This window comes from Crinia signifera, chromosome 4 (assembly GCF_055691185.1).
Source record: "Crinia signifera chromosome 4, ASM5569118v1, whole genome shotgun sequence".
Lineage (NCBI taxonomy): Eukaryota > Metazoa > Chordata > Amphibia > Anura > Myobatrachidae > Crinia > Crinia signifera.
This window is the reverse complement of record NC_139220.1, coordinates 139,297,610-139,312,811: the sequence shown is the minus strand read 5'-3', so window position 1 is coordinate 139,312,811 and position 15,202 is coordinate 139,297,610. Positions and strand designations below refer to the sequence as shown.

The following is a 15,202-nucleotide window of genomic DNA, read 5'->3' as shown; positions in this document are numbered from 1 at the left end:
TATAGTATATAGACAATAAAAATGTTACTTGCTGAACTAAGGTAGTATAGTTCCTTTATGTTATAACTATAAAGCTGGTCAGTGGGTACAGTGCAGTAGGTCCCTGAGTTAGTATTAAAGGTGGCTGAGCTAAAAGGCCAAAAAAAGAGGCCCTGTACATCAGCTTTTAAGTGTGCAGATGGGAATACCCAGGCTGGTGGTGGGTGAGGTCTTATGAGACCCTGACAGTCCAGACTCAAACCAAATGGCACCAGCTCATGTCACCTCTAATATCTGCTGCTGTACAGTAAGATGGTGTTAGGTTTCCAGGTGCTCCTTGGTTACACAGGTGACATTTTTCTCTGTATATTGTCTGAACAAACAAGCATATACTGCATATGTAGAATGCCTTAGATCCCACTGATGCTCTAGATGCCATATGTTAATAAATTCCTATTTAAGGAGACTTACTGTAAGAGATTTTTTCCCTTCTTTGATTTAAATATGTGCAGCTAAAACGTTGTTCTACAGTAGGTTTTCTGACTACACTATTTGTACGGGTATGGATCATTGGATAGACAACTAGGTCAACCAGCATTAGGTCAACCCCACTAGGACTACATACATGAAGATTGACACGACTGAAGGTCGACATGGGGTTAGGTTGACACAAGCACTACGTCGACATGGGGAAGGTCGACAATCAAGTAGTCGACATGGGTTTTTTCACTTTTTTTAACCGAATGTCCACGCAGCCAACATAGACACCAAAACGTACCACCACATCCCCTCGCAGGGCTCACTTTGCTCACCATGCTTCGGGCACGGTGCCTCGCTGCACTCGCCACACTATTTTATTCTCCCACCGCACCCTAGTGGATGGTAGGGCATGAAATAACGCCTGTCGGCTCCCAAAACAAGTGAAAAATCCCATGTTGGCCTTTTGATTGTCGCCCTTCCACATAATGCTCCTAATGCTTGTGTCAACCTAATGACCCTGTCGACTTAACCAAATGTCAACATTATCATGTCGACATTCATGCATGTTGACCTAGTGGTGTCATCCTAATGCTTGTAGACCTAGTGACCGTATCCCATTTGTACTATATTATTCTTATTAAGTGTATTTTTTATTTATTCCAAGCATCCTAAGTGACATTTTTATTTTGTTTTAGTGTTTGATACATGAATCTGTATTGCATTGTTTCAAAATGAACATAGACCAGCTGATTATAAATGGCTACATTAGAATGGTAAAAATCTCCAGTTCCCAGGAAAGCATCAGGGTGACGAATGGCGCTGTGTGCAAAGCAAAGTAAAGGAGTGTATTGTATAGACACTGTCCCCATCTGGTGGGCATTTGGATGATTATCAATGAAAGGAAGGAAGGGAAGCATCATTTAACAATAGGGACATTTCTAGAACAGGGAATGCCAGAAATCTGAATACTAGCAAATTTCATACTGTACATTGCATTAACACCGAGTTCTTTGTCAACTAGAAACACATGAATAAAATTACAATACATGAAAAGGCTGCAACAAGCAAAATGCATTTATGTCCTAAGCACAAACTGAACATGTAAGCAAAGACCCTTTACATTTGTAATCTGGGTATTGACTAAAGGTGCCCATACCTGGTACAATTATTGTATACAATTTAGACTAGATCGCATCATATATGTTTTACAATGCAAGGAGATGCAAGGAGATGTAATCTAGTACAAAAAGTATGTGCAGCACATACTTTTTTGAGCTGTGTGATTGGATATGCGTGGGAGCGCACATCTCATCGCACCTGGCAATTGTACCATGTATAGGCACCTTTAAACTAATATTGCTATAAATGTATCAAAGTGAAACAGAAATATTTAATCTTTTTCAAAAACAGACTTGAAATATAGTGAAAGTGACTAACTTTGAACAATAATAAGCAAAACATTTGTTTTCAAACAAGTACAATAAAACAGCATTATACAGAAAACAGTATTTCTACTGAAGGGGTTCTAGACACTGGTTAAACACGTGGTCATAAAGGTCGACAGGTCAAAGTTTGACTATGTCTAAGGTTGAAAGATACAAATGGTCGACAGGTACAAAAGGCTGATATGACAATGGTCAAAACAACTTTTTTGAAGGAAAAATCCCCCCAAAAACCTGCTGCTGCTGCTGCTGATATATATATATATATATATATATATATATATATATATATATATATATATATAGTCCAGGATGGTATCCGTAGATACCCTAGGGCGGCACTCAACGGATTAATACTGTTCAAAATGATGCAGACCACAACCAGCAACTTTGTTCTAACGTTTCGTTATTTTACTACCTTTATCAAAGACTTTGATAAAGGTAGTAAAATACCGAAACATTAGAACAAAGTTGCTGGTTGTGGTCTGCATCATTTTGAACAGTATTAATCCTTTGAGTGCCACCCTAGGGTATCTAAGGATACCATCCTGGACTGTATTGCTTTTGGAGGGCACCACGGTAGCTGCAGTTGTTTGTGGGAGTGCCGGACCTGGTCGATAGCTCTATCTCTATATATATATATATATATATATATATATATATATATATATATATATATATATATATATATGACAAGGTTGTGTAACAGCACTCCACGGATTCGTACAAGAAGACTCCAGACACTGGTAACATTTTTTTTTTTTTGCTATTGAAACATATAGAAGAGTACATTGCATATTGGTTTACAAAAGACAACAGCAGAGGTCTGTCTTAGAAGACTTCAGGATAAATACATATTTAGTAAGTGTCCTGTGTAGTGGATTATACACACTTACCTTTTTCATTTCCATTTGCATATTGAGGTGGTTTGTTTTTGTCAATGCTGTTAAAGCTCTGACTTCTTCTATTTAAATTAACTGTTCCCTGAACCTTGGTACTGCTGCCTGCAGCTGGCACCCTAGAAGGTCCTGGAAGTCTAGGGTCAAACATAAAAGTGTTGTTATTACCCAAGACAAACATGTTGTTTTATGTCAGTGATAGTGGTGCAATAAAATGATGTACTATGAACAAAAACGTTACTGCATGGTACATAATACAAATACCAAATACAATATGCTTATTAAATATTGTATAATCAGGTTTAATTAATTAACTTTTTTTTGCCAATATAATTTCACTTTAAGTACTGTCCCACTCACACTGCAAAGACATGATTATCAATTTCCCTTCTCTGAGTCGATTCAGATTTATAAGCAAATCATATGGTTTACATGCAAATCCAATGGTACGGGGTCTGCACATGTGCAGAACAGGTCCTGCACTATTTCTCAGTCCACCTCAACTGTAATATGAATGACATGATGCAGCAATTGGGTACTTGTGAGTTATCCGGGCGCCCGATGTTGAAATTGAATGTCAGTACAATAAGAGTACGATGCGACGCGATGCGACGCGATCTCCCTTGAAATGTCCTTGTATCCAAAATCGCATCGTAATCGCGTCGCATTGGATGCTATTGTATGGTATACAATGGCAAGCGATGCGACGCGACGCGATTTTAACACATTTCAATGAAAAAATGCCCAAAACCCCCAAAAAGTGACAAAACTTAAATCCCATCCCCATTGTTAACGCCACTCCACTATTGACGCCAACCCGAAGCGTGGCGAGCGCAGCGAGCGCAGCGAGCCCGCGAGGGGCGGCGGTACGCGTCCTCCGACCTTTTCATGCCCTACTATCCACGTCGGCGTGGAGTTGAGAATATAATAGTGTGGCGAGCGCAGCGAGCCCGAAGCGTGGCGAGGGGACGCGGATACCTGTGAAGCCCGCGAAGGGCCGCGCTTACCTGTGAAGGTATCCGCGTCCCCTCGCCACGCTTCACAGGTAAGCGCGGCCCTTCGCGGGCTTCACAGGTATCCGCGTCCGCTCGCCACGCTTCGGGCTCGGTGGCTCGCTGCGCTCGCCACACTATTCTATTCTCAACTCCACGCCGACGTGGATAGTAGGGCATGAAAAGGTCGGAGGACGCGTACCGCCGCCCCTCGCGGGCTCGCTGCGCTCGCCACGCTTCGGGTTGGCGTCAATAGTGGAGTGGCGTTAACAATGGGGATGGGATTTAAGTTTTGTCACTTTTTGGGGGTTTTGGGCATTTTTTCATTGAAATAAATGTAAAATCAGGTCTCAGGGACCATTTTACATTGATTCCAATGTTTAAATCGGGTACACTGCTAAAATCGGGTGCTGATCTCGTCGCGTCGCATCGCATGCCATTTGGTTAACACGCGATGCGACGCGATCCGATGGTACCCGATCTAAAATCGGGCGCCCGGATAACTCACAAGTACCAGCAATTGGGTGGCAGAGTAGACACAACAACTATTACCATTCTACAAAGCAGTAATACACATTTATTTGTAGGTATGCCGAGCTTAGTGACTGCGATATTGGACACTGACTTCATGGACTGACTTCATTTTACTTGTAGGGTAGCACACAGCTGCTTCGTTGAAGTTGTGCCATACAAACCACACCAGAATCAGGCCCACTATTCACTGGCTATAACATGCAAGTTTACAAATACAGGGGCACAAACAGAGATGTCCACAACTGCATCCCAACTCACAGGTGCAATATCAGCATCCTGTGACATTCAGCATCCTGTATGTTCTTGTTTACACAAGCCTATTTCATATATCAGTGGTGTCCCTCGTCATACCTGCTCATTGTTAGGGGATCTCCTCCATCAGGTCTGCAGTCCTGGTGTGGGACACTGTTCACGGGTAACACCTTCAAACTATTGAAAATAACGTCCTATCCAAAATGCCCATTTGACATCTCTTCTATTGGGGCAGATGTATTAAGCCTGGGGAAGGAGATAATGCACCAGCCAATCAGCTGTGTTTGACAGTTGGGAGTTGATTGGCTGGTGTTTTATCTCCTTCCACTTTATCTTTTCACCAGGCTTAATACATCTGCCCCACTGTGCTGTTCTTTAGGCCGGTAGCTCCTTTCTGCTGCACTGAAAGTTGTGTGTCGTCCCGGCACCCACAGGCCACCCACCGGCCTCCAAGCCACCATGGGGTCTACCGTGACTGTTGCTATGCCTCTGCTTCCCAAACAAGGATGTTCAACTTGTGATGGGTCCAGTTACAAAATTGACTCAGAATGTAGACAAATGTTGACATTATAAAAGAAAGTCACCATTGTACATTGGGCAGGGGAATGGCCAGACTTTATGGGCATCATCATAAAAATACTGGGCGTTCCCCTGGGAATGCAGGCAGGTCCTTTTTGGACATCTCCGTCTGAGATAAAAGTCAGTTTAGACCGACTTTTATTTGCGAAAGGGGAAAAAAATCATTCCATGGTCGACTACCATGGAATGATTTTTCCTCCGTACAGCCGCATGTGAGGGGGAAGTGTAAGCATACATATCAACTTGTATGCAAATGCTTGGATTGGCGCGGTGTGGTGCGTACGCAGATAATGAACAGGTCTGAATCAGGCCCTCTATTTCAACTGGGTGTGGATGTTTGTGTGATTACTGAACGTGTAAACGATGGCAGAAGCTCTGCTTACATAATGCCAGCTGTAGTGATGTGAGCAATGTAATTGCCGGGGGGGAATCAGGGGAGCCGGTAAACTGGAAAGCCTAGTGGGTCAGACATTTGTTCATGCCCTTGCCCCAGCATTTTAAACATTTTATGTACAACAAACATACAGGATGTCAACATATTAGGAATCAATAAAAGTGCCAAAACTTCAACCTCCCTAACATAGCAGAAATAACCGACCATCTGAAAGAATAAGACACAAACGAAAGCACAATCATTTATATTACTGAGCAGCCAAGAAATCACAAAGCAGCATCACTGGACAATTTTCACACAGCCAATCACAGTTCTCTAATAGCGGTGCCATCGGTTGCAGAAATGTGTCATTACTTTATTCGCCAGAAAGATGCATATACTCTATGTGTGGGCACGCACACATGCAGCAGTTATACAGTAGAGTTAAAGAACTCACTATGCATCAGCCTCAATGTACAACCTTTTCCACCACATAACTAGGTTTTTGCTAAGATGTACATTTGTGAAAAACGTAGTAAAATTGAAGATAAAGTATGCAGTATGGGAAAGGAATATGAGAACACATCTGTAGGCCTAAAGGAAGAAAGGAAGGGGGATTTGTAGTAATAGAAACATACAGTCAGAGGTGGATTTAGATCTCATGGGCCCTAAGCAATACATAGCACTACATCTTTCTTGCTGATTGCAGGCAGCATTGATAGTGTACCTTGGCGCATGCACCAAGAAACAGTGCATAGAGTGAACATCAGCATTATGTACAAATCTGAATCAGACTCTAAAGGTGAGATTTAACAGGATGAGAGATTCAGAAAGTGAGAGATTTGGGAAGAAATTTCCAGGTTTTTTTTTAAAGCAGCAATCATTTACACTGCAAAACCATTTTGCCGGACCGCTACTGCTGTTACCACCACCGTAACAGTCGTATAAATTAATCTCTTGAGCATGGGGCTTTGAGCTTCTAAGCTGCTGCTTAAATAATTGCAGTTTGGATACTGACTCCACAATAAAGCCTGCATATACATTGGGGCACTGAATTACAGCAATTAAGGGTGATACTAACTCTATTAAAAAGTGGCAGTATAATATACATCAAACAATCTGGAGTTGGATAATGCTATATATTGTCATTAAATTCTAAATATTTAGAATTTTTTGGAAACTGTATTTTTATCTTGAAAATCTGTGTGTATGTGTATACAATTTTTTATTGTTTTTTACTTTTTCTTTATTATTAAAAACAATGAATTGAGTTCTGATTGTGTGGCGCTCTCTTATAATATACTTACATTCAGATAAATTAAAGGTATATAGATAATTTTCCATTTTTGTTGCCTAGCAATTTCCGTGTTGCAAATGGGAGCAGCCTTGAGTCAATTAGCTTGGTGATATAGATATTAAATAATTGAGGTCTATTGACCTGATATTTGCTTTGGTGGAATAATAACATTATACTGTAAATACCATTTGCGCCTGATTGTTTTTTACAGTTTTGCTCTTTCTGTATGGACCTTTAGCCTTTTTGTTTACTAAAGAACTTATGAAATTTCCTTTTTTACAAGGTCACAATCTGAGACTATTTCTCTGCCATACCAATGTGGGTAAAAAAAATGTACAAGACAAATTATGCAAAACTGACAAAAAATAAATAAAGGGGAATTCGATTATTGGCTGGGTATTAAATCTCCCTTGTAGATTGGATATTAAATAAACTATTTTATTCTGGCAACAAAACTACTGTACGTGTGAACATCTCAGCTATTCTTAAAATCACAGCATTTTTACTCATACAACTATGGAAATTGCCAAGTAAGTAAAATAATATACTGTAGAGGCAGATGTATTAACCCCTTCCCGACATTTGACGTACATTTACGTCATGGTCGGGATGTACTTCCCGACACATGGCATAAATGTACGTCATGACTTGTAACTGTCACCGCGTCTAGAGACGCGGTGACAGAGGGACGATGTCTGCTGTCCCTGACAGCAGACATCTTCCCTCATTGCCCAGGGGGGGCAGCGATGCCCCCCGCCATGGGCGATCGCTGTGATTGGCTGTTCAAACGTGAACAGCCAAAAGCAGCGTTTACTGTTTGATGTGTAAAATTTAGACTCTGCTGCCCCCTAGCGTCCAAAAAAAATAAAAGAAAGTTGAAATAATGATGTAATAATAAAGTTTAGATATGGTCTATGTTAGTTATTAACTATTTTGAGTGGTATGATTATTTGTCTCACAAGCAGAAAATTTTACATTTTGCAAATAGCAAAATGTTCAATTTTTTTACGACATTTTGGTATTTTTCACAAAAAAAAAAAAAACTGTATCGACCAAAATTTACCACTAATTTAAAGTACAATGTGTCACGGGAAAACAATCTCAAAATCACTGGGATAAGTAAAAGCAAAAAAAAGTTATCCCCACTTAAGTGATACATGTCAGATTTGAAAAAAAGGGCTCTGTCAGGAAGGCAAAAACATGCTGCGTCGGGAAAGGGTTAAGCCTTAAAAATAGATAAACACGAGGGCTATAAAGAGTAATAAATATCAAGCCAATCAGTTTCTAACTGCCATTTATCAAATACAGCTATCTGTGCCCAGGGAAGGGTAAAAACTGTGCCGGGGGAGGAAGGAAACACTTTAAACTCTGCCAGGGATGCAAGAGGGTGGCAGAAGCTGTTGTGTTCAGGGGAGAGGATGGTGGAAGCTACTATCTGGGTCCATGGGAGAGGAGGGGGGGTTATGGTAGTAGAATCTGCTATCTGGGTCCAGGAGAAAGAGGAGCGATAGGAACTGGTATCTCTATATTGAGAGAAAGGACCTGCAAATATGATTGATAACAGCATGATACTGGATACTGCTTTGTTTTTATTACTGGATTAAATCAAGTGAATTTTGGCTCAAACTGTGTGGTATAATGTGACTTTTGGCTCAATCCAGGTGGCATAACGTGAATTTGGGCTAAATCCAGGTGGCATAACGTGAAATTGGGCTCAATCCGGGTGGCAAAAAGTGAATTTTGTCTCAATCCAGGTTGCAAAAGGTACATTTTGGATCATTCCATGTGAATTTTAGTTTATTCCATGTAGTGTAATGTTATTTTGGCTTCATCTGTGTGGCATAAGCTGAATTTTGACTTCTTCCATGTGACTTTTGAATCATTCCGTGTGGCACAATGTGTAAAGGGGTTTCTACTATTGTGTTGCATAAGGTACATAAAGTGTATAAGGGGTATATGGTGTGGTACACTACACTCAAGGACCCCCCATTTGAGTGGTCACACTCCCTTTGAGTGGTCATACCCCCAATTTCCTGAGTGCAGGCTTCGAATATTTACTGGAAGTGTTAAGTGGCCACCCCAGTATTATTTACTGGAATAATTGCCCACCCCTGCTCTAGAACATAATACATATAGGGCCTGATTCTGGTCCACATGCAAAGCTGCAAATTTGCAGCTTTGCATGTGGATGCAACGCCACCCGCACTGCCACCCGCCACACCCCCTCGTTTTGTGACTTCCCCCGCACGGCTGCAAATGATTGTTTAGCATAAACATCCATTCACAGCCTTGGGTGTGGCGGAGAAACCATTCAATGGTCGGCGATGTCTTACATTTGCGAGCACCCTGTGCAGGAATTGGGCGGGCAACTGACATCCGCTAACTTCAGCTGCCTGCCCCCCACACCCGCCTCACGGGTAAATTACCATGGGAACGCCCATGAAATGGTGTGCATTCCCATGAGCGTGACCACCCGCCACAGCCCCAGGCCCCCCACCCGCACTGCTAGTTCACCAAGCTCCCACCAAGCATCTACACATGCGCATAAATGCGCATGAACATGCACAGATGCTCAACATCGCTCCTCCTTTCGAACATGCGGGGGAGCGATGAGAGCAGCATAAGTTCCATAATGTGACTGGTTGCTGCGGAAAAACTTACCACCTTAAATAGACCTGCCATCTTAGTCAATTTTACCACCAAGACACTTACCTGTCGTTAAGATTCATTTTTAACAGCCAGAAATTGTACTAGAAAAATGCTACGCATTGCAACATGAGAATAAATGATAATCCTCACAACATATAACGTAATTCATTTTTAGCCATTATGTCATACTACTTTGGACAGATGTTTACTGAACATATTACTATACAGCAATATATAATACCAAGAGCTCAGCAGTTTAAATGCAAGAGTAACCGTAGACACATACGTATTTCCAAACCTATTTCTAATGGCAGAAACAGTAGATTATGCAATTTGTGCCATGGATCAAATCTGAGCAAGTGAGCATATCAGTGTCTAAGTGTTCCGTTATTCAGAGACTGCGAGCCAAACAAAAACATCATCTCAAGCCGCAAGACTTCTGTGCACCGCAGCAGCCTTGACCTACACCAACACTTTATAACAGACCACAAATTAAATAGGAGCCGTAGGATCAATGACATCATTTGCCAAGACTGTGGGAAAGTCCTGCAGTAATGGAAAACCCACGTTAATATTTAACTAGGAACAAATCATAAGTGGAAACCAGTAACACATAATTACAAACCTAATTCATTCGATCCATTTGTGTACAATTACCGAAAACCTGACAATAAATGTCTATGGCTAGCAAAAATTCTCATTAAACATATAAAATGCAGAATTTATGTGAGCACTTTCTAAGGAAAATCTCTAGCAGAATATTTGCTGCTAGGGATTTTCCTTTGAAAGTAACTTTTTTTTTACTAGTATAATTTTTTCTAATGTTTTAAGAACACTTTTAAACCCAACATTCATGTGCTCAATTAATTTTAATTGGGAAAAAAAAAGCAAACAAAAGAGAATGTATACAGTGTTAGTCGGATATTCAATCTCATAGCCATCTCCCGACGTGGGGGAGATGCCTGCACCATCTAGCCTTATCTAGCCCATCCAGCCCTATTAAATGCTGTCTTCCCTGACAGCCTTGAACAGGGGATCTCGGCAGAACGAGCCCAACTTCATAAGCAGTCTTCTTGTCCCGCGGCAGACGGGACATTGAATCCCGCCTGCAAATTCTCGGGCGAGCAGACCGAGAACGAGACAAGGTCACAGCTGTCTGGCCAGCTCGACAGCCATGACCCAACATTGAATAATCCCCTTAGTCTGGGACATGAAGGGCCCACCGGTTAATGCAGTGGTCGGGGCCCATGTTTAGGGGTGTGGCCAGCCACCACACTGGTTTTTTTTACCACTAAAGTAAGCATGAGCTGAGCCCCTTGATAAATGTATACAGTAAACACTGCTGGTGCATGCATGATAATTACCAGATTAATAACAGAAATACACTATAGAAAATACACCATAGTCATATAAGGTACAGTAGGTACACCATCTGGAACCTGATCCCTAGAGGAGATGGGGCTACAGGCAGTGAAGGTCCAATGGGGGTTTGCCCTGTGCCCTTGTGGGCCAGTCCAGCCCAGATTGTATAGTAAAGCAAAAAAAACAAAAGCAATGGGTGAAGGACAGGTGCATTTAGTCTTCAATATCAGTGCACCAGTTTCCGAGGAGTGTTAAAAGTTTCAGTCCAGTCTAGTACATACAGTCCAGTACATAAACACTTTTGTATAATGATCCTCCTGAAAATATCATGCACACCAGTGCTTCTTAGTGAGAAGCTGACCTGAGGGGATGTAGTTAGCCTCCCAATGGTCACAGTCCCGACCACCAGAATACTGATGGCAGGATCCAACGGGTGAAATACAGAACTCTTGGAGATGTAAGTAAGAAGGCAAGTGTAAGTGTGTGTGTGGGGGGGTGTATTAGGGTTAGGCTGTGGAAGGACAGAATAGGGTTGAGGTTTATCAAAGATTGTCGAACTGTGGATTGTCAAAAACAGCCAATGATAGCCAAAAATGTCCATGAATTCGACAAACCAGCGGCAGTTTTCAACAATGCAGATTCGACTTTAAACAAAGTAAGAAAATAGCCGGGATTGAATTCCGATGGCCGATATTTTCATTTATCAAAAATATCAGCCAACATTGAATAACCCAAATTGAGTTCCAAAACATTGAAATACAATGTAATCATAATTACAATGTTACAAAAAAAGTATATTGTTTAAAAAAAAAATCTGCTCATAAAATGTCTGTTTGGAAACGAATGCAAAACAAAATAAATATGCCATTCTGATAACATATAAACTTTTGTTTCAGTAAACTACATTTATCATATTTCTGATTCACATACCATTTTTCTTTTATAGTACAAATGGGTCTTTTTTAAAATAAGCATCCAATTTTTAGATACTGTTCAAGTGCAGAAACCTCAGTCAAGTTATCCTTAGCAATAGAAGAAGAATTTCCTTCAATTACCTGTTTTATATAGAACGGCAAAAGTATGAGACTGTTCCTCTGTCCTGTTGGTTAATGTGTGTACTGTGTTCACAGACTTCTGGTATGTGCTTAAATCTTCTTCAATCGACTATGCAAATATGTACTCTCACAGTTAATAATAAACATGTGCTGCTTCACTTTCAACATTGAAAAGTTGGATTTAAAACACTCAAACTCAAGTTATTATGAAGAGGAGTTAAATATAAAGCATATTAATAAAGCACACTGCATTACTGTTTCTAGTTGCAAAGAGTAAAATTAGACACTAGAAAATGTTTCAAAGCACTTGCTGAGCATCCCCGTTCAGATAAATGTACTCCTCCCCTGGGAAGGATCAGGATAAATGCCAGGAGCTCGGTTGGCAGTGCATGTACAGCCATGCTGGGGCAGCAGGAATGGTGTAATGGTTAGCATTACTCCCTCACAGCACTTTGGTCATGGGTTTGATTCCCATCATGGCTCTAACTGTGCGGAGTTAGTAAATTCTCCATATGCATATATCTCCATATATCATCGCTGTCCATACACACTAAGCATAGTCGCCCAGTGTGTATGGACCTTTAGAAGCACAGTCAGAGATGTGAGGCAAGCAGAGTATTCAAGTTCATGGAGCAATTTTAGCACTTTTTGCAAGGCTGAATGGGAAAAATGTTACCCTTTTAAACCTCCCTTTTTACTGTAGATTGCATATCTAATGTTTAATTTTTATTGGGACAGAGGCACTTTTGTAAATAATAGCATTAAATATCAGAAAACGTTCCCAGTTTAATTTTAGGTTCTCCTAGCTTAACAAGCCACAGTTTTATCACAGTTTTTATAACCAACTCTTTCTTCCTTCACAATTTAAGTGGGCATAGAGTTATATTATAAAGTGTGCTAGTGCAGAGAGCCATGTGAGGGTATGTGGTACACTTATACGGTGTCCATATTAGCAGATTTTGGCATACACACCCAAAAAAAAAACCTTTTCCATTGAACTCTTTCCATGTCGACCTTTTGCTTGCGTCAACCTTTTGTCAACCTTGACCAAGACCATGTCAACCTTTCTCATGTGTTAGAGACTTCTGGGTAGGCTGTTTGTGTGTCTCTCCAGTATGATGGTGGAACGCATGCTGGGAGATATAATAGCCCAGAAGTGACTCCGGTGGAAGCACCTGCGTTTCACCGGTATTACAGTGGAACACATGATGAGCATTGTCATAGCCTGGAAGTGACCTCAGCAGAATTTACTTCACTGGGTGACCCATAACAATTCTAATCACACCCCCATATCCCGAGAGTATTAACATTAAGCCTTTTTTACATCAAATCATACTATACCATACACATTTTCTTGTTTTTTTACCATTTTATTTGATCTACTACAAAGGAGAACACAGGAAAGAACTAATCTTCTAAATCATTTTGAGGATACAGGCTAGTCCCCAACTTTATAATGTCTATTTGTATCATGTATCATGTGTATCGTGTACCATGATCCATACCAGCATTTATTACTTGTAACTCCTTGCAAGAAAGAGACTAGTATTGTGGTGGAAAGACGCATGTAGATCCAGCTAAAATAGAGTAGATGTGCAGTCATACAAAAAAAATCATTCCCATAGTGAGTACAAAGCAGACACATGGGGTGAGATGTAATAGGATGAGAGATTCAGAAAATGAGAGATTTGGTAAGAAATCTCCAGCTTTTTAAAGCGGCAATCATTTACACTGCAAAAGAAAATTGAACTGTTAGTGTAAATGATTGCCGCTTTAAAAAAACTGGAGATTTCTTACCAAATCTCTCACTTTTTGAATCTCTCATCCTATTACATTTCACCCATGATTCTGTTTGGAGGTGGATCACTTGCAGGCAGTGGTGTAGCTACAGATGGGTCAGGTCCCATCTTTGCAGAGGATGGCGCTGGCGTCGCCAGCCGCCATCCCCCGCCAGCGCCATGGCGATGGTGAGAAGGGGACGCGCGCGCACGAGCGGCGCGCGCGTCCCCTTCCGACGGCGCTTCCATCCGTTCCCCCGGGTCCCCGCCGGCTTGCCGGCGGTAACCCGGGGTCCCCGCCGCCTGCCCGCACCCCCCCTAACCCCCCCTAACCCTGTCCGTCTCCCTGAGGCGGAGACGGACAGGGTTTCTGTCGCGCTAGCGACGGAGACTGAGACGCGCGTGCGCGCGAGACGCACGCGCGTCTCAGTCTCCTCGCTGGCGAGGCTGCTGGCGGGTCGCCAGCGCGTACGTTCTGGCGACCCGCCAGCAAGGATGTAAAACATAACATACTGTAGGTGCTACGGCGCCCGGAGCAAGGTCATGTTTCGCGTCCCCCCCAATTTGTAGTAGGTGAGGCTCCTGCGCAGTGAAAAGTGGACATGGACCAACATTATACCACACCGTAATGCCCATTGCACATTTTAGTGAACTTTGTAATTCCAATTACACATAAGCCCACACATGATGCCCATGACATACTATATAACACTCCGCAATGCCCATGACATACTATATAACACTCCGCAATGCCCATGACATACTATATGCAGGGTGGGTGGGTGCAGTAGGGTGGGTGACTGCAGTAGGGTAGGTGGGTGACTGCAGTAGGGTGGGAGGGTGCAGTAGGGTGGAAGGGTGGGTGACTGCAGTAGGGTGGGAGGGAGGGAGGGGGGGTGACTGTAGTAGGGAGGGTGGGTTGGTGGGTGGTTGACTGCAGTAGGGAGGGTGGGTGACTGCAGTAGGGAGGGTGGGTGGGTGACTGCAGTAGGGAGGGTGGGTGGGTGACAGCAGTAGGGAGGGTGGGTGACTGCAGTAGGGTGTGTGGGTGACTGCAGTAGGGTGGGTGCAGTTGCAGTAGGGAGGGAGGGAGTACACCTACATAGCCAGCTGCTCACCTCCCCCCTGCCAGTGTGCGTCCTGTCCCCCGCTCCCCACTGTGTCCAGGAGAGAGACGTGCACTGCTGCTATGTAAAATTCATATCTCCCACTGGACCGCTAGCCAATAGATGCTCGCAGTCCAGCAGCCAACAGTTGATTGGCTGCTGGACCGCAAGCGCCCATTGGCTAGCGATCCAGCCTGAGAAGTGAATTTTATGGTACTTATGTATTATCTGGGCTCCCATGTTAAATGCACCCCATTTTTTCATACCCCTACTATCCAACTACGCATGGAGTTGATTTTCTATAGTGTGGCGAGCGCAGCGAGCCACCGTGCCCGAAGCGTGGCGAGCGCAGCGAGCCCCACGAGGGTACGCGGTCTCATAAGAAAAACGGGAGTCCAGATATTACATAAGTACCAATTTTACAT

General features: G+C 42.5%; 1 protein-coding gene across 17 annotated transcripts in view; it reads right to left on the bottom strand.

The window, feature by feature from the left end:
- The window catches only part of NAV3 (neuron navigator 3), a 582,637-nt gene that overhangs the window by 158,618 nt on the left and 408,817 nt on the right, over positions 1 to 15,202 (bottom strand). For 15 of the 17 annotated variants that reach the window (XM_083182606.1, XM_083182597.1, XM_083182601.1 and 12 more), the window contains one exon: positions 2,798 to 2,937. The exons of 1 other annotated variant lie outside the window; for it this stretch is intronic. In XM_083182606.1, coding sequence (XP_083038732.1) covers positions 2,798 to 2,937 — 140 coding nt within the window. Of the gene's footprint in view, positions 1 to 2,797; positions 2,938 to 11,893; positions 11,952 to 15,202 lie in introns of those variants that run through there. One more of the 17 variants, XM_083182609.1, reaches the window with a different exon arrangement.